The sequence below is a fragment of the Cebus imitator genome, unplaced genomic scaffold (assembly GCF_001604975.1).
Source record: "Cebus imitator isolate Cc_AM_T3 unplaced genomic scaffold, Cebus_imitator-1.0 Scaffold15, whole genome shotgun sequence".
NCBI classification, from domain to species: domain Eukaryota; kingdom Metazoa; phylum Chordata; class Mammalia; order Primates; family Cebidae; genus Cebus; species Cebus imitator.
This window is the reverse complement of record NW_016107330.1, coordinates 5,985,148-6,005,139: the sequence shown is the minus strand read 5'-3', so window position 1 is coordinate 6,005,139 and position 19,992 is coordinate 5,985,148. Positions and strand designations below refer to the sequence as shown.

General features: G+C 46.7%; 1 protein-coding gene across 14 annotated transcripts in view; it reads right to left on the bottom strand.

The window, feature by feature from the left end:
* Positions 1–19,992, bottom strand: part of FHAD1 (forkhead associated phosphopeptide binding domain 1) — a 162,584-nt gene that overhangs the window by 102,689 nt on the left and 39,903 nt on the right. For all 14 annotated transcript variants that reach the window (XR_005196334.1, XR_005196336.1, XM_017504765.2 and 11 more), the window contains exons 4-5: positions 9,900–10,164; positions 2,768–2,874 (exon numbers count right to left, since the gene is read on the bottom strand). Coding sequence is in view for 12 of the 14 variants with exons in the window: in XM_017504765.2 (XP_017360254.1) it covers positions 2,768–2,874; positions 9,900–10,164 (372 nt within the window). In the remaining 2 variants the exon portion in view is untranslated. The remainder of the gene's footprint in view (positions 1–2,767; positions 2,875–9,899; positions 10,165–19,992) is intronic.

The window sequence follows — 19,992 nt, the reverse complement described above, 5'->3', positions numbered from 1 at the left end:
TAATTTTTTTGAGACAGGGTCTTGCTCTGTTACCCAGACTGGAGCATAGTTATGCAATTACAGTTCACTGCAGCCTTGATCTCCTGGGCTCAAGTGATTCTCCCACCTCAGCCTCCCTAGTAGTTGGGACTATAGGCAAGGTCCACTACGCATGGCTAAGTTTTTATTTTTTGGGTTTTTTTTGTTTTTGTTTTTGTTTTGCAGAGATGGAGTCTTGCTGTGTTGCCCAGGCTGATCTTGAAATCCTGGGCTCAAGTGATCCTCCTGCTTGGCCTCCCAAAGTGCTGGGATTACAGGCGTGAGCCACTGCCCAGCCTATTTTTTCTTAAACCAATTTGTTTGTTATCACTTGCACTTGAAGAAGTCCTGGTAAGTCCGGGCATAAATAGTTCATAAATATTTAAATTTAGAAATGTGGTTACATGTTAGTTCCAGCGTAACAACCGTGGTGGATTAAAAATGGCTACAAATGCTCTGCAGCTTCTGCCATCAAGCAGTGGAATCTATTTTCCCAGCTCCTAAATCTAGGCTGGCCCCGTGATCTGCTTTGACCAACAGAAAGTGACAGACGTGATGCTGAGTGGTCTCCAAGCAAGTTCTCAAGAGGCTGTACAGCTTCTGTCCTGGCCCTCTGGAGACCCAGAGACCACTATATTATGAGGAAGCCTGGGATGAAGAACCATGTGCAGAGAGGTCTCACAATTCCAGGTGTCCTTTAGCGGTGATTTTTAGTGGTGAGATTTTGGTACGCCATCACCCAAGCAGTATACGCTGCACCATATTAGTCTTTTATCCCTCGTCCCCTTCCCACTCTTCCCCGCAACTGCCCAAAGTCCATTATCATTCTTATGCCTTTGTGTTCTTATAGCTTAGCTCCCACATATCAGTGAGAACATATGATGCTTGGTTTTCCATTTCTGAGTTAATTCACTTAGAATAATAGTCTCCAATCTCATCCAGGTCACTGCAAATGCTGTTAATTCATTCCTTTTTATGGCTGTGTAGTATTCCATTGAATATATACACCACAGTTTCTTTATCCACTCATTGATAGATGGGCATTTGGGTTAGTTCTGTGATTTTGCAATTGTGAACTGTGCCGCTATAAACATGTGTGTGCAAGTGTCTTTTTCGAATAATGACTTCTTTTCCTCTGGGTAGATACCCAGTAGTGGGACTGCCAGATCCCATGGTAGTTCTACTTTTAGGTCTTTAAGGAATCTCCATGCTGTTTTCCACAGTGGCTGTGTTAGTTTACTCATGTAACCAAATACCACCTGTACCCCAATAACTTATGGAAAAATTTTAAAAAAGAAAACTAATAAAAACTCTATAAAAACTTCAAAAAAAAAATAAATAAATCTGTCTATGGGAAGAAATTAAAAAAACAAAAACAAAAACAAACCAATTCCAGGTGTCCTAATCGAGGTCTCTGACATGGGAATGAGGACTTCTGAGACCATCGGCCCCTGCCACGCCACTGGCTGATGCAGTTACCTGAGTGAGGCCAGAAGACACTAGCAGGAGAATCTTCCAAGGCAACCCATAGAATTGTGGGAAATAAATTGCTGGTTTTTTTTTTTTTTTTTTTTTTTTTTTTTTTATTTGAGACAGAGTCTTGCTTTGTTGCCCAGGCTGGAGTGCAGTGGCGTGATCTCGGCTTGCTGCAACCTCTGCCTCCTGGGTTCAAGCAATTCTCCTGCCTCAGCCTCCCGAGTAGCTGGGATGACAGGCACGTGCCACCACACCCAGCTAATTTTTTTGGTATTTTTTTTAGTAGAGACGGGGTTTCACCTTATTGGCCAGGCTGGTCTCAAACTCCTGACCTTGTGATCCATCCACTTCAGCCTCCCAAAGTGCTGGGATTACAGGTGTGAGCCACTGCGCCCGGACTAAATTGCTGTTTTAAGCCACTAAGTTTCGGGCCAGCTGGTTAACTGACAGAGCATCCAAACCTGGTTTCTCACCTTACTCAACATTGCTGCAGATTCCTGGAGCTCCAGGTGGTTCTGCTCCTTATGAACTCTAAGAATTGCTGCAGCCTCAGGCCCTGATCTTTAGGGGAATCAAGGCATGGTTGGACTATTGCTTTTAGTATTAGGTTGGTGCAAAAGTAGTCAATTACAATACAATTTTCAGGTTGTGGCTAACGGAGGTGAAATCAACCTGGATCCAGCATCCCCAGGTTTGCTGACATTCATCTGTTCTGGCCTCTGTCTCTTCCTGTCTACACCTCTCTGGTTCTTTAACAAGTCTTTCTCATTTGCTCGGCCATCTCTGACCTCAGCTCTCACCTCCTCCTGCTAGGGAGGTTAACTCAGGTCTGTTTAACTTCAAAGCTGGTGATGGAAGAGTGGTGGATTCCATCACCAGTTTAGAAGTTAACCCGACCTGGGTTGGAATCCCAATTCTGCCCCTTGTACTATGCAACCTTCGGCAAATTACTTAACCTCTCTGAGCTCCAGTTTCCTCATTGTTAAGTGAGGGTGATTAAAAAAATCTATTTTGAAGACAGCAAAGATTAAATGAATGAATGAATGTCAAGCACACGGGACGCAGCCTAGCTCCCAGTAGGTGCTTAATAAACAGTGGTTGCGGAGGTTGTAATTTAGAAGAAAACATTTGGTTGAATGTCCTGGGAATAAGACGTGGTTTCCTGGAAGCAGGATAAGGGCACTTCTGGGTCACAGAAGGCAACAGGTATGGGGAGTCCCTCTGCAGTGCGCTTGCTGCTGCAGCTCCGCCCCTTCCCAGGCCCCTCCCTCACCTTGTCCTGCTGGGCCAGGTCCTGCTCCATATAAATCTCCGCGCTGGGAACCTCAGGAATCCCCTCGGCCACTGACTGTTCTGACGGTTTCCTGGCATTGGTCCACACTAAGGCGTGAGATCAGCAGAGAGCACAAAAGACATCATGAGTTTCACCGAGGCCTGAAGAATACGTTCACATTAGCCTTCCTGTTTGTTTCTCCCCAGAGACTGACATTTTATGTAATTTAAAAATGACAAACTGCTGTGTGTGCGCTCACTGAAAAGCAGTGAAAGCATCACAGAAGGACTAGAAAGAGAAAGGGCCACCTCATTCCCTCCTCCTGCACTAACTGTGCTGTCACCCACCGTGCTGTGTCTCTTTCCAGACCTTTTTCCTATGCCACAGAAGAGCTGGTGACTTCGGGCAGGTCATTTAATCTCTTTTAACCTGAGTTTCCACACATACCATTCAGGGGCATGAAGAGTCTCTATCATAAAGGGCTACTGGGAGAAGTGAATGAAATGTGAGGTGGAGCCGGGATCGGCAAATCACAGCCCTGGCTGGGGCTGAATCCAGCCCAGCGCCTGTGACGGAAGGGGCAGTTTTCCTGGAATGCGGCCACAGTTACTCATGTATGTCATCTACGGCTGCTTTTGTGCCACAAACACAGAGCTGAGTAGCTGCAACACAGACTGTATGGCCCACAAAGTCTTATTTATATCTGGTTCTGTGATATTGGGATTTATAACAAGAAATAGATACAGCTGGGCCTCCATATGTGTGGGCTCCACATTTGTGGAGTCAACCAACTGTGGATTAGAAAAATATATACATATATATATTCTAAATATATATATGTATTTTCTACATATATATATTTTCCATACACACACGCGTGCACACACACACACACACACAAACACACACACATACATATTTAGAGAAAGAGAGACAGACAGAGAGGGTCTTGCTCTGTCACCCAGGCTAGAGTGCAGTAGCACGATCGTGGGTCACTGCGACCTCGACCTTCTGGGCTCGACTGATCCTCCCACCTCAGGCTCCCAAGTAGCTGGGACTACAGGTGCATGCTACCATGTTTGGCTAATTTAATTTTTTGTAGAGATGGGATTTTGCTATGTTATCCAGGCTGTCTCAAACCTCTAAGCTTAAGTGAGCCTCCTGTCTCAGCCTCCCACAGCGCTGCGATTACAGGTGGGAGCCACCATACCCGGCCAAAAATATATTTTTTAAACCCAATAAAAAATAACAATACAACAATAAAAATTCAGCATAACAACTAGAGACATGGCATTCATATCGTATTATGTAAGTGAGGGCTCTGAGGCACCGGGATGTCAAGAAGTTGGCCAAGGTCCCGCAGCTGTAAGTGTGAAGATCTGAACCCAGGTTTGTCTGACTCAGAGCCTGTACTCTCAACCCTTATGCAGTCAATGTATTGACCTTCATCATACAGTGTTAAATTTTAAAAAGTAGGATACCAGTGTTAGGGTCAAACAATCCCACTATTATTCCATTATTGACAGTATATATAAATCAGGATGAGATCTTTAAAAATCACCTCATACATTTCTGCTCTCTATTCTAATTCTTTCTCCCTCACCTGTATGAGCTTTGCCATTAAGATTTGGCCTTGGAGCTGTGGCCTCACTGCCTGCTGGAGAAGGGCGAGCACCACCAAGACAGGGGGCCTTGACCAGGGCAAGTCTGTCCCCTCTGGGGACATTTCGTATGTCTGGGGACAATTTCGAGTATCACAGCCTGAGTGGGGGGAGAACTGCTAGAAGCATCTTGTGGGTAGAAGCCAGGAATGTTGCTAAACACTCAGCAATGCACAGGCTGGGCCAGGCCTGGTGGTTCACACCTGTAATCCCAGCACTTTGGGAGGCTGAGGCAGGCTGGTCACTTGAGGACAGGAGTTCAAGACCGGCCTGGCCAACATGGCAAAAATCCATCTCTACTAAAAATACAAAAATTTGCCAGGCATGGTGGTGGGCACCTGAATTCCAGCTACTTGGGAGGCTGAGGCAGAAGAATTGCTAGAACCTGGGAGATAGAGGTTGCAGTGAGCCAAGAGTGCGCCACTGCACTCCAGCCTGGGCGACAGAGCGAGCCTCTGTCTCAAAAACAATGCTCCGGACAGCCCCACGACAAACGATTACCTGGCCCCACATGTCAGCAAGCCAAGACTGAGAAACCCTGACCCAGAACAATTAAGTTCCTTGCTTTGTGTTTCCAAGTAGAATTTTTCAAAGCTAAAGCAAGGCAATGGTCTAGAAACAAAACAATTTTGTTTGAAGAGTCCAGCTCTGTTAAGAGAGGAAAGGGTTTCCCCAGATTCCTCAAAAATGGGTGCCTTCAATGAAGAGCCAACCTGGAGGACTGGAGCTGGGAGTTTTCTCCTAAGCCTGGAGCAGAGAGGCCCGGGCCTCACACAAGGGAACTCCTCACTACAGGAAGGTGAAAGCCCCTCTCCAAATCAGGGGAATGTGGTGGAAGTTTGGGAGTGGACATCACGGTGCCTTCTCAACCCAGGTGGTACCCCAGTGGGAGGCTGTAGTGGTGGAGCCCAGGGAGATCTGGGGGCCTCAAAGCCATAGACAGGACAGTTCGTGGCTTACTCACTTCCCAAGTTCAACATGGCCCTAGAGAAACGGGGGAGACATCCACTCGTCAACGACCGGGTGAAAAAAGAAACAGCACCCGTGTCCACCAGTGGAAGAATGGATAAAGAGAATCTGTGATACGGGTTCATGGAATGTGACTCAACGGTAACAAGGAGCAACGTGTAAGACATACAGCCACATAGATGGATCTCAGAAATATGCTGAGTGAAAAAAGCCTCACATGAAAAACACACACCACATGATTCCACTTATTTGAGAATCTAGAACAGGAATCTGTAATCCATGGTGGAAAAAGAATTTGGAAGAGTGGTTACCTCTGGGGTTAGGGGTTGGGAAGTGACTTGGAAGCAACCTGAGGGAGCTTCCTGGGGTGATGGTGATGTTCTTGAGAGGGGTTTGGGTTACATAGGTGTATACCATTGCCAAAATGCAGTGAGTGTTCACTCAAGATCTGTGCGTTTCACTGAGTGGCAGCCAGTTTCCAAGATGGCCCTGGTCCCTGTATTCATGGCTCTATAGTCTTCTCCAATGCTGGATGAAGCTTGCATTAATATGCTCAAGTGGCCACAACAAAATACCACAGACTGGGGGGCTTAATAACAGAAATTAATTTTCCTTTATTAAATTTTTAATTCTTTCTTTTTAAAATAGAGATGGGGTTTTGCTATGTTTCCCCAGCTGGTCTTGAACTCCTGGCCTCAAGGGATATTCCTGCCTCAGCCTCTCAAACTGCTGGGATTACAGGGGTGAGCCACTACACCTGGCTGAAATTGATTTTCTCAAGTTTTAGAGGTTGCAAGACCAAGGTGTTAGCCGGGTGGTTTCTCCTGAGGCCTCTCCTTGGCCTGCAGATGGCTGTCTTCTCACTATGTCCTCACATGGTGTTTCCTCTGGTGTTGCTTGTGTCCTAATCGCCTTCTCTCGCAAGGACAACAGATTGGATTAGGCCCCACCTAACGACCTCATTTTAACTTAGTTACCTCTTTAAAGGCATTCTCAGCGGGGCACATTGACTCATGCCTGCAATCCCAGCACTTTGGGAGGCTGAGGCGGGTAGGTCACCTGAGGTCAGGAGTTCGAGACCAGCCTGCCCAACATGGAGAAACCCCATCTCTACTAAAAATACAAAAATTAGCCAGGCGTGACGGTGGGTGCCTGTAATCCCAGCTACTTGAGAGGCTAAGGCAGGAGAATCACTTGAACCTGGGAGGCGGAGGCTGTAGTGAGCCGGGACTGTTCCACTGCACTCCAGCCTGGGTGACAGAGTGAGAATTGGTTTCAAAATTAAAGAAAGAAAGACAGAAAGAGAGATGAGAAGGGAAGGGAAGAGGGCAGGAAGGAAGAGGAGAGGAGGGGAGGGGAGGGGAGAGGAGGGAAGAGGAAGGGAGCCTACAAAGGAAAACCTATCAGATTAACAGCAGATTTCTCAGCAGAAACCCTACAAGCTAGAAGGAATTGGGGGTCCTATTTTCAGCCTCCCAAAAATATAACAATTATCAGTCAGGAATTTTGTATCCAGTGAAAGTAAGCATCATATATAAAAGAAAGATAACAGCCTTTTTCAGACAAACAGATGCTGAGAGAATTCACCACTACCAAGCCACCACTACAAGAACTGCTAAAAGGAGCTCTAAATCTTGAAACAAATCCCGGAAACACATAAAAACAGAACCTCTTTAAAGCATAAATCAATCACACAGGACCTATCAAACAAAAATACGTTTTAAAAAGCAAAAACAAACAAACAAAAAAACCCAATGTACATAGGCAACAAATAGCACAATGAATGCAATGGAAACACATTTCAATACTAACATTGAATGTAAATGGCCTCAATGCCCCACTTAAGAAATACAGAACTGCAGAAAGGATAAGAACTCACCAACAACTATCTGCTGCCTTCAGGAGATTCACCTAACACATAAGGACTCACATAACCTTAAAGAAAAGGGATGGAAAAAAGCATTTCATTCAAATGGACACCAAAAGTGAGNAGGGGAGGGGAGGGGAGGGGAGGGGAGGGAGGGGAGGGGAAGGAAGAAGAAAGGCAGAAGAAAGGCGGGCATTCTCTAAATACAGTTAGGTTCTGTGGTACTGGGGATTAGGGCTTCAACATAGACATTTTGAGAGGGCACAATTCAGCCATAACAGAGCTTCTACGTAACCAAGGCTACTGCAGAAATGATGGATTTGACTCCTCAGGCTGGATCTTAAGAGACATTGTGCCTGCTGCTTTTCTCTCTAGGACCGCTCTTTTGGAGGAAGCTGGTGGCCATTTTATGAGGAGACTCAAGCAGCCTAGGAGAGGTGGCAGTGGTGACGAACTGAGACTTCCTGCTCTCAGCTAGTGAGGAACTGAGACCTCCTCCCACATGCATGTGCATCAACTCCCCAGGAGATGTGTCCCCAGCCCCAGGCAGGCCTTCAGAGGACCGCAGCTCTGGTACAAACCTTAATGCAAACCTCCTGAGAGTCCCTGAGCCACAGCCATCCTGCCAAGCTCCACCCAAATGCCTGACCCACAGAAATGGTATAAGATAAGGCACAGGGTTTCTGTTTGTTTAGCCTGCTACATTTTAGGGTAATTGGTTATAAATTGGTAACTAGTACACACTGTACGTTAATTTTACACAAAAAGACAAAAACTGTTGAACTCTAGTTGATGCTATACCTGCTAAATGTTTAGGAGGAAGTCTACAGCTGTAGGTAACTTATTTTAAAATGTATCCAAAATTAAGGTGGATTAATGAATTAACAGAATGTTTGATAGACAGATAGATATATATAATAAGAGTATAGCAAAATGGGTCAGGTGCGGTTGGCTGATGCCTGTAATCCCAGCACTTTGGGAGATCCAGGTGGGTGGGTCACTTGAGGTCAGGAGTTTGAGACCAACCTGGCCAACATGACAAAACCTCATCTCTACTCAAAATACACAAATTAGCCAGGCATGATGGTACGTGCCTGTAATCGCAGCTATTTGAGAGGCTGACGCAAGAAAATCACTTGAACCCAGGAGATGGAGATGGTGCCACTGCACTCCAGCCTGGGCAACACAGCAAGACTCCGTCTCAGAAAAGAAAAAAGAAGAGTACAGTACGGTAGATTTAGGTGGGGTGGGGGCACTGTGACATTCTTTTTACTTTGCTGTATGTTTAAAAACTGTTCATACTGGCCGGGCGCGGTGGCTCATGCCTGTAATCCCAGCACTTTGGGAGGCCGAGGCGGGTGGATCACGAGGTCAAGAGATCAAGACCATCCTGGTCAACATGGTGAAACCCCGTCTCTACTAAAACTACAAAAAATTAGCTGGGCATGGTGGCGCGTGCCTGTAGTCCCAGCTACTCAGGAGGCTGAGGCAGGAGAATTGCCTGAACCCAGGAGGCGGAGGTTGCGGTGAGCCGAGATCGCGCCATTGCACTCCAGTCTGGGTAACAGGAGCAAAACTCCGTCTCAAAAACAAACAAACAAACAAACAAAAAAAAAAACTGTTCGTACTAAAATGTGGGTGGGAAATGGCTGAGGCCATTTTCATTGCAGGTGGTAGGTGTGCGGCGGCGCATTTGACGATGACGACGACGTGAGCCGTGGAGACGCAGTGCATTGGCTCTTCCGTTTGCATATGTCACAATCATAACTATTATTTTAGTGACCGAGGAAGCTGACTAGGTGAACGGTCTTGAGCAAGACCGGGGGAAGATGTGGAAGCCGCTGAGGGATACTTGGGGACTCAGAGGGGTCTGGAGCTGGGACAAAGAGGACAGAGAATGGACCTTGGTGCCAGAGGCCATGGGGGAGCTCCGGGAACCGTGCCTGGGACTAAACTGACCAGCTCTTCTGCCAGTGAGGTTGCTGAGGCCAAGAGGACAGTGACAGATGAGAAGTTTCCTTCCCAAGTACCATGAGGCTTTCAAGGGGGTCAGTGGGGAAGGAAGGAAACCCTGAAGGTGGTGTGTGTTCCAAAGTGACCAGGCTGTGACTGGGCCGTCACTGAGCTCACCAGCCTTAAATGCGACCGAAAAACAAGAGATTAGCTGGGACTGAATATATTTCCTCCGGGGAATCTTTTCCTTGATAGGCTTCAGTCTCCCCTCACCTGTAACATGGTGATAAAATATTTGAAAACCTCCTGGGGCTGTTGGGGGCAAAGGGGTTTACAATCACTAATATACTTGCACGTCTGAGTCAAAGTGTGACGCAGATCCCGGGACACACTCACGTGTACACAGGCACAGAGGTGCGCACCCACTGCAGGCGTACTGGTATGTGTGTACTGACACAGCACGGAGGCTGGAGGGACCAGAGAGACAACAGGTAGACCCTAGGGATAAGGATTATGGCTGATTTTTAACTGTTTCTTACTTTCTGCTTCTCCTGAATTTATTGTTATTTTTTAACCATTGAACATGTTCTACTTTTAGAATCAAAAAGTAAGGCAAAACCAAGACCCATCCATATGGCTGTGAATCCACCCCCAAGCCACCAAGGGCAGCCCTGACGCTTACCTTGCTTGATGATGGAGGGCTTGCGGGCACCATCCACCACGAATGAGAACATCTCCTCTCTGGCGCTCGCAGGCCGCCGGTGGGAGGCTAGGGGGACCGTGGTGGGTCTGGGGAAGCCCTGGGACCAGCTCCTTTGCACTGGTGCTGGCTGGATGCCCTGGTGGAAGGGGATATGTGGCGGGGTGCCCTGGTTCGGCCGCTGTGTGGCATGAGGTGGGTGTGGCCCTGGCCATGGTGCTGGGCCCCTCATCCATGGGTAGGAGACCTGCAGGGGCAGACAAGGGTCAGGGGAGGTTATGACCACCTGGGAGGGTCTCCATTCCTTTGTCCCAGCCACGGAATTGCTGCCTGAGGTCTTGGTTTATGAGTCACTTCTGGTCAGACATGGAGGTGCATACCTGTAACCCCAATACTTTGGGAGGCCAAAGTGGGAGGTTAGCTAGTTTAAGCTCAGGAGTTTGAGGCCAGCCTGGGCAACATGGCAAAACCCTGCCTCAACAAAAAATACAAAAAATTAGCTGGGCCTTGTGGCCTGCATCTGTAGTCCCAGCTACTCGAGAGGCTGAGGTGGGAGGCTCACCTGAGCCCAGGAAGTTGAGGCTGCAGTGAGCAGTGATAGCACCACTGCACTCCATCCTGGGTGACAGAATGAGACCCTGTCCCAAAACCAAACAAACAAAAAAACAATGAGTCACTTCCTCCAGGAAGCCTTCCTGGACTCTCTTCAAGTTTGGGATGGGGGTCCTTGCCTGGGCCACACAGCGCATATCAACACCACCATTTAGTGAGTGCATCCTTTACCCAGGCACCCCGCTGAAAGAGTCACCTGCGTTAACTCATTTAATACATTCAACACTCCGTGATGTCAACACTCAGAGGACACAGGCTGGGCAAGGCCAAGTGACCCCCCAACACCACAGATGTGGTATTGAGCCTCTGAGCCAGGAGAATGCCCCTCTAAGGGATTAGGGACTTTGCATCTATCTTTCTTACCACTGTATCCACAGCCCCTAGAATAAACGATTGGCTCATCCCTAGTAGGTCCTCAAATGTTGGTCAAAATAACAGAACAAGCCAATCACTGAGATTCCAGCCCAGCTCCCTGGGACTCCACAGCCTTTTCTCTTTCTGTCCACACTGTGGGTCTGTCTATCCCTCAAAATTCAGAGCTCTGGGGTTGCAGGGATGCTGATTGTCTAATTCGCCTTTGCTTTTCCACACCAGTACACCCGACTCTGGCAGAGGCCCTGGGGAAGATGTTGCAACTACTTTCAGCAGAGAGCACATCAAAATCCACCTAACCGTGGGCCAGCAAACCTGGAGTGGTGCTGACGCCTGGCTTTTGCTTTAGTGGTGGTTTCTCCACGGTGCCTAGTGGTTGAATGATGCCATTGATGAGCAATACCACTTACTGCACCAAGCTATTGATTCCTCACCATGACCCTTTGTGTGAGGGTTCTCCTTATTCCTGTGTTAGAAGTGAGGCTTGGAGAGGTTAAGGAATTTACCCGGTGCAGGAAGTGGTGGACAGAGAACTGCGATCAAGATCGGACAGCCTCTTCCTTCTCTCTCTCTCTCTCTCCCCCCTCCTCTGTCTCCCAATTCTTTAGGCAGAAATAACACTTTCCAGGTAAGAGCTAAATTCAAAGAGTTTGTTTCCTAGGCAGGGTCTCATCCCTATTTTCCCAGGGCTCAAGGTTCTCCTTCTGTAGCCCAGAGAGAATAGGAGCTCAGACACACGCAACGAGGAACAGGACAGAATGCTTCCAAAATCAGAGCTCCGGCGGACAGCACTTCCTAGAACTTCAGCTGGGTTTTATTCAAGAGGACGCCCCTCCATTCACTCAGGATTCTAATCTCCAAGCTGCAGTGTGTCTACAGCTGCTCAGGGATTCCATGCATTCCCCCACAAGGCTCTTTCTTGGAGTCAGTGAGGAGTGTTCTGGGAAATAATGGCATCAAACTCCGATCAGCTGGTGATACATGGTTTGGCTGTGTTCTCGCCCAAATCTCATCTTGAACTGTAGTTCCAACAATCCCCTTAGGAGGGCTTGGGAGGGACCTGGTGGGAGGTAAATGAATCATGGGTGTAGTTACCTCCATTCTGTTCTTGTGATAGTGAGTGACTTCTCATGAGATCTGATGGTTTTATAAGAGGCTTTCCCTATCCCCTCACTCTCCACTTCTCCTCGCTGCTGGCATGTGAGGAAGCACATGTTTGCTTCCCTTCTGCCATCATTGTAAGTTTCCTGAGGCCTCCCGAGCCCTGGGGAACTGTGAGCCAATTAAACATCTTTCCTTTATAAATTGCACAGTTTCCAGTATGTCCTTATAGCCTTGTGAGAACGGACTAATACATCTGGAGATACCCGGCCAGGCATTCGTAACGACACCGGCCCATCTGAAATCTGTATTCAGGAGTGGGTCTGGGGAGAGTTCTAGAACCCTGTTATCTTACGTATAGTTTCCCATTTCTCTCCACTGTCAACATCTCAGCCTCTCCACCTACCCTCTCTTCCATTCTTTGGTTTCAGAAGCTGAGGCACTGTGCTTCTGCCCAGGGCTGACTTCGCCATCCATCCTGTTCCTCCCCATCCTCAGGGCTGTCTTGCTTCACTCATTCCCATTACCCTTTCCTGTGGGTTTAGTAAGTATTCACTGAGTGACTGGGCTGAAGGTGACAGCAGGTAAACTCCAATGCAATTTACCCCAGCCTTCTAGAACACAAATGTTGAGATTATTGGTTGTGGTGGATGAATCCACTTTCATGCTGGGACATTCGGTGGGCCAGGCTCTAAGGTAAGGGTGCCTCATGCCAACTAACTGCACAGGTGCTAAGGGGAGTGGCTGTGTCTCATGCCTCAAGGGCAACAGTTCTGCAGTGGCCAGGCCAGAACCCCTCAGCATCTTTTGGAGACTGTGGGTAATCTCCCTCCTTCTCTCAGCTCATTGTTGTGGGTGTGGCTAAGCAACAAACCACATTCACTGGCCATAGTGATTGGCCAGGGGTGGGGCATGTGATCCAATCAGAGCCAAGGAGACTAGACTGGACACCAGGATCTCTAGCCATGGAGACCTAGGGACTTGAGGATGTAGGCAGCACCAAAGAGTGCAGCCCAGACGTTGAGAGAGGGAAGCTGAGTTTCTTTTCTCCTTTTTTTTTGAAACAAGGTCTCACTCTGTCATCCAGGCTGGAGTGCAGTGGCATGATCACAGCTCACTGCGGCCTAACCTTCAGGGCTCAGGTGATCCTCCTGCCTCAGCCTTCCAAATACCTTGGACTACGGGTGCAGGCCACAAGGCCCAGCTAATTTTTGTATTTTTTGTAGAGATGGGATTTCACCATGTAGCACAGACCAGTCACAAACTCCTGGGCTGAAGTGATCCTCCTGCCTTAGCCTCCCAAAGTGCTAGGATTACACACGTGAGCCCTGACACACAGCCTGTTTTTGTTTTTTAACTGTAAAAAAACACATAACAAAATTCTCGACCTTAACCATTTTAGGCGTACAGTTTAGTATTTTTAAGTATATTGGAACTGCTGTGAAACAGATCTCCAGAACTTTTTCATCTTGCAAAAGTGAAAATTTACTCTCATGAAATAACTCTCCCTTTCTCTCTCCTCAGAGCCCCTGGTAACCACCATTCCCTTTCTATTTCTATGAATTTAGGTACTCTTTGTCCCTCATATAGCTGGATTCATACAACATTTGTCCTTTTGTGACTCATTTATTTCACGTAGCAAAATGTCCTTAGGATTCATCCATGTTGTAGCATGTGTCAGAATGTCCTTCCTTTTCATGGCTGAATAATATTCCATTGTATGGACAGACCACGTTCTGCATCCATTCATCTGTCCATGGACACTTGGGCTGCGTCCACCTCCTGAATACTGTGCATAATAAACAAATAGAGAAGCTGCTTTTGAGCCCTGCTCGTGTTGCACCATGCACTAACTGCTCAGTACCGCGAGGATGGTTAGAGCTGCTTTTGGCATTTGCAGCCCCCACAGTGCTAATGAGAGGGTCTCTAAAGGGGCCGGCACATGACGTGTAAATGCAGCAAAGACTGCAGTCAGCTCTTTCGGTTAAAAAAAGTTTTACTATGTTTGTTTTTAAATATTTATTTGTTTGTTTGTTTAGTTTTTGAGACAGAGTTTCTCTCTTGTTGCCCAGGCTGCAGTGCAATGGCGTGATCTCGGCTCACTGTAACCTCTCCCTCCCGGGTTCAAGCGATTCTCCTGCCTTAGCCTCCCAAGTAGCTGGGATTACAGGCATGCGCCACCACAGCCGGCTAATTTTTTTTTTTTTTTTTTTCAGCAGAGATAGGATTTCACCATGTTGGCCAGGCTGGTCTTCAACTCCTAACTTCAGGTGATCTGCCTGCCTCGGCCTCCCAAAGTGCTGGGATTACAGGCGTGAGCCACCGTGCCCGGCCTTGTTCATTTGTTTTTTAAAAGTGTGTTGATTTAAGGTGGTTTTAGTTGGAAGGTTAACATTGGTCTTCTCTAGTTAACACGCCTACTCTATCATAAGCAAGGTCAAGGTTTTCTCAGAAATTGCTGCTGGTAACTACAAGGAAACAGTGAGGGGGAAAAACAGACAGAAGAAAAAGACTCCTGAAAAACTGGCTCCTGGCTGAGCTCACGTTAGAATGTACACGGAGCTTGGGGTCAAGGTGTTATCAACAAGTCTGGTTTAGAAACATTAGTTTAAAAACACTTGCTAGTGCCTTCTTTCTTTCATTCTGTTTCTTTCTTCCTTCCTTTCTTTTCTTCCCTTTTCCTTCCTTCCTTCCTTCCTATTTCCATATGGTATGTGGCATGGTGGTCTTTTCTTTATTTTTGAGACAGCATGTGCTATTCCTGATTTCTTCTACACTGTCTCTAAAATAGCAGGTTGCCAACCACCTGGACCACACCCATAGCTGAATTTCCATCAGCTTGAACAAACACCCAACCAATAATGTCCTCAAGAACTCCAAATCCATTGTTTCTAGATGATCTCCTTGTTTCCTGTGTTATCACACCGACATCTGCTTCTGACACTGTCAAGGCTTCAGGGTGAGAAGGATACCCTAAAACACCAAGGGAGTTTGCACAGAGTCCCACAGGACCCATACATTCTTCCGGGAAGCCCTGGAGGCTGTGGACAAGGTGGGGATGTGGACCTTGCCCTTGAAGAGTCTGTCATGTTCTCTGCTGTCTGCAATTGTTATCACTTGGCTTTGAACCACCAAGGAGAGAAGGCTCTAGGTGCTAGGCTATGCTGTGCCTTTTGTATATGTGGCCTCATCTAATTATGAGAATAACTCTGGGGTAGGGGAGGTATTTTTACTCCTATTTTGTGGATTAAGGAGCAGCAGCTCAGTGAGGTTCAGTGATTTGCCTAAAGTCCTGAAGCCTGGAAGTGGTGATGCTGTTTGACTCCAAAATCTGTGCTCTTAGAGCTTCTGGGTCATCTGAAGTCATGATTTACACTTGCTTTCCTTCCTTGCAAAAAGGATTTTAGATGATTGGTTCATGAAGAATAGATTTTCTGAGTTAAAAAATGAAAATAAGAAATAGATGGTGTGAAGAACCCCAAGATGGTGCATGGGCTGTGTGTGAACAGGATTTTCTAGGGATGTCATCGGCTCCCTCATGCAGATTTGATTCACAGGGTACATGCAACACCCTGGATGCCACTCAGAGAACTGCAGCCTCCACCCAGGCAGGGCTGTGGCTGGCTCACTGCTGTGCTAGGGGAGAGCTGGGGCCTGTTGGCGCTGGCCCCTGAGAGGTGATGAGTAAGTGTTCAGAATTCTGTGAGCTGGCTGATAAACACAGCCATTAAAAAATAAATTATATACACTTACAATTAAATTATACCAGAAACAGCAGTAATAAATACTTAAAATTTAGCCTCCCAATTATTTTACTATATTTTACGATAATCTGTGCTCTTAAGGTTATTTTTCCCACTGTGTCTGTTGGCAGTGCTGCAGAGTGATGTGCTGCTACACAGCTCTCTGTGGCTCTGTGCTAGTGAAGCTTGAAACTGGCCATGACGGTGAGGTAGGGGGTGGGATTCAACTCTGGAGGTTTGGCTCAGATACCAGACCAAATTGAGGACCAGCTAAAACAGGGCAGCAGAGACACTCCACCAGTGTGCCATATCAGTTTAGCATTGCCATGGCAACATCCAAAAGGTACCACTCCTTTCCATGGCAATGACCCAACTACCCGGAAGGTAATACCCTTTTCCTGGAAATTTCTGCATAAACTACCCCTTTGTTTCTGTGTAATTAAATGTGGGTATGAATATGACTGCAGAATCGTCTCTGAGCTGCTACTGTGGGCACATTGCCTATGGGCAGCCCTACTGTGCCAGGAGCAGGCCCCCTACTGCTGCACTGCTGCTGCAATAGAAAGTGCTGTCTAACATCACTGGTTTGCCCTTGAATTCCTTCCTGGGTGAAGCCAAGAACCCTCTCTGGCTAAGCCCCAATTTTGGGGCTTGCCTATTTTACACTAATGGTTGTATTTACACCACAGAAATCAGGAAATGCTATAAATCAGGGATTGATTTTTTTGCTTTGTTGCTTGTCTATTTTTAAGAAGGTCCTGGATAAAATATTAATAATACAGATGAAATTTAAAAATGTTTTGTGTCGGTAACCATCACATTATGAATAGCACAAAAGACATGGAAGAAATTTTCCTCTGATATTAAAAAGCTATTATCCGATAGTTTTTCCTGGTATTCAGAAACTATTATCTGACAGCAAAAAAGGTGCTCGTGTCATTGATGAACATGTGAGTTTCCAACACAAATCTTTCTCATTTCACTTTCATCTTACTCATAAAGGTAAACAAATATATCCCCTAATATTCAGGTTGGAAACTTACTCATTCATCAATTGCTACCATAAGTTGGCCAGGGATACAAGAGTTTGGCAAAAATCAATAAAAATCCTCTGTGAGAATCTATGTTTATGGCATTTACGATGAATTTGCAATAAAGAGTCTTGTGTATTTTGTTATTATTTGTAAAGAACGTGCTACACTTTCTTTGTGTCAGTAAGCTTTATACTATACCTGCATACTTGACTTTTTCAGACACTCAGCAGCATAGCACTGGCGGGGCCCAGTGCCCAGTGAAGGGCCTGGCACACACTCTAGGTGCCCACTTACCAAACTGAACAATTGGCAAACAGAGCCAAAGTCCAAAAGTCTTTAGCTGATTCTGGGGCTGGGGCAGGGAAAATACATGATGAACCCAGGGCACCTGGTAACGGCAGAAAATGAGTAAGTGATCAGAAACAGAAGGTGGGGGCCCTGTTAGAGGGATCAACAGCCAATCCGAAAGAGTTCCCAGTGGCCAAGGCTCTAGCTTAATGTGAACTGCAAAATAAATGACATCATAGTTGGATTATAGCCTAGAGAATCAAATAAATATCCAGGAGTCCATACTGATAGAAATACATGAATGAGTACATAATTCAATGGGGGAGAAGAGGCACTTCTTTACAGAAGAATGTAACACACGTAGGTAATCCCCATCCAGGAGGTGGGGCTGAATCTTAATCACTGCCCCTCCCTCCCCTCTCCTTTGAGGGTGGGCTAAGCTTAGTGACTTGCTTCCAAAGAACAGATTTATGGACAAGGAAGCAGTAACTTTACTGTGGAGAAACCTGGCCAACATCCCCTCAACCACTTGATGAAGTTAATATCACAGGGATGCGGGTGATTATCAGTGCCCCTGAAATGATGAGACGAGAGGGACACTCTACCTTCGTGGCAAGCTTTCCAAAAGCTATGACCCCACTCTAACCAAAGGAAAACGTCAGGTGAATCCAGACTGGGGAATGCTTTCTGGGATACCTGGCCAGTATTCTTAGGACTGTCAAGGCCATGGAAATCAAGGAAAGACAGAAATTGTCATAGACCAGGAGATATGATAATCGAATGAATGTCATGCCCTGGAATGCATCATGGGTCCTGAAGTTTAGCTGATATTAATAATAATGTACTGATGTTGATTTTTTTTTGGTTTGTTTTGAAAACTGTGCTATGGTCATGTCAGATGTTAACCATGAGGAAACTGGGAGGGGTAGACCAGCACTCTCTGTACAATCATCACAGCTTTTCTGTGAAACATTATTCCAAAATAAAAAGGTGATTTAATGTTTTTTTTTTTTTTTTTTAGACAGTCTCTTGCTCCGTCACCCAGGCTGGAGTACAGTGGTGTGATTTCAGCTCACTGTGACCTCTGTCTCCTAGATTCAAGCAATTCTTATGACTCAGCCTCCTGAGTAGCTAGGATTACAGGCAGGCGCCACGACGCCTGGCTAATTTTTTGTATTTTTAGTAGAGATGGGGTTTCACCATGTTGGTCAGGCTGGTGTCGAACTCCTGGCCTCAAGTAATCCACCCTGGCCTCCCAAAGTGCTGGAATTACAGGTGTGAGCCACCATACCTGGCCAGGTTATTTAATTAAAACAAAAAAACAAAAACCTTTTTTTTTTTTTTTTTTTTTAAGAGACTTTTGAGTTACCAGAAAGAAAGAGCAAAATCCACATGGAACTACTAGTATCGCTTATCCATACAAGTGGCCCTCTGGGTCTACTTTCAGCCTCTACTTCCTCTGATCTTACTCAATTTCACACTAACAACTACACAGTTATGAGGACGGGAAGGGGCGAGAAGGAAGCGGGAAAGAGGTGCAAGGATCCCAGCGGAGAGCAACTGACTTCCAGACCCTAAAACGCAGACATAGGAGCCCCGAGGCAGCTGAGCGTGCCATGAGGGGCCCGGGCAGACAGACTTTTCCATCTCAACAGCTCCTGGGGAGTTGCCAGGATTCAAAATAAGGGAATAATTCTAAACCCCAAGAAACGGATCATTTATGTCTTGGATTTTCCATTCCAGAAATAGGGATTATACATTTTAGAACAGAACAGCCAAGTTACATACTACTCATATGTTTTAGAGCTAAAAGAAGTAGGTCCCTTTGAGCTATTCAGAAAGGCCATTCATCTGCATTTTGGCCAGATGGCTGAAGGGACACTCATGTGCATTCTGGCCCATCTTACTTTCTATCTGTGAAAACCTTCTTGCTTAAAGTTTTCCTTTTCCTTTAAGTTCTGGTTCATTTCCTGGTCAGTCCATGAGCTGGGAAAGAGGATTGAAAGAGAAAACAGTCATATTTTTGCCAATGGCCTTTTCTACCCCTAGACTCGGCCTGCTTGAGCTCAGTCTTGCCAGGCTGGGTGACTGAATGAATGAATGCACAATCAACTAACTTAGGAAAAGCAGGGACGTGGCTGCGGTTTGGGAAGAGTGTGACCTGCAGGATGCAGCCATGTCTGGTCCCTGGGCTTTGGGCCGGGTCCGTGTTCTGCTTCACCAGGATGCTAAGGCTTCCACCTGCGCTCCTCCCTGCAGTCCCCTATGCTGTCTGCACATTCTAGACATATGAGGACAAAGCAAGCGTTGGGAGTCCGTCCATGTCTTTGCCGAGGACATTGTGTCTGAGGCTGTCTGCTGCCCCCTGCCCTCCATTTCATGGGCTTTGGAACATTTCCTTTGATATAAAAAACCTGGTCTCAGGATTTTTCATCACATCCGCAGCGCCCCCCTCCCCCAGGAGTTGTAAAAGCACAGTGTAGAGGAAAATACTACAAGATCAGGCTGGGAGATGACAAAGCTTGGCTACTGAGACACTGCTTCTGAAGTGTGCTGTGCTCTCTGGTTTTTTGCTCAATCCCCAGTTATGAGGCCTGGTTGCAGGCAAAGCCACATCCTTCTCAAGAATGTGGAGTACTTAGGCTGGGTGCAGTGGCTCACCCCTGTCATCCCAGCACTTTGGGAGGACAAGGCAGGCAGACCACAAGGTCAGGAGATCGAGACCATCCTGGCCAACATGGTGAAGCCCCATCTCCACTAAAAATACAAAAATTAGCTAGGTATGGTGGTGCATGCCTGTAATTCCAGCTACTTGGGAGGCTGAGGCACAAGAATCACTTGAACCCAGGAGGTGGAGGTTGCAGTGAGCCAAGATTGCACCATTGCACTCCAGCCTGGTGACAGAGCGAGACTCTGTCTTAAAAA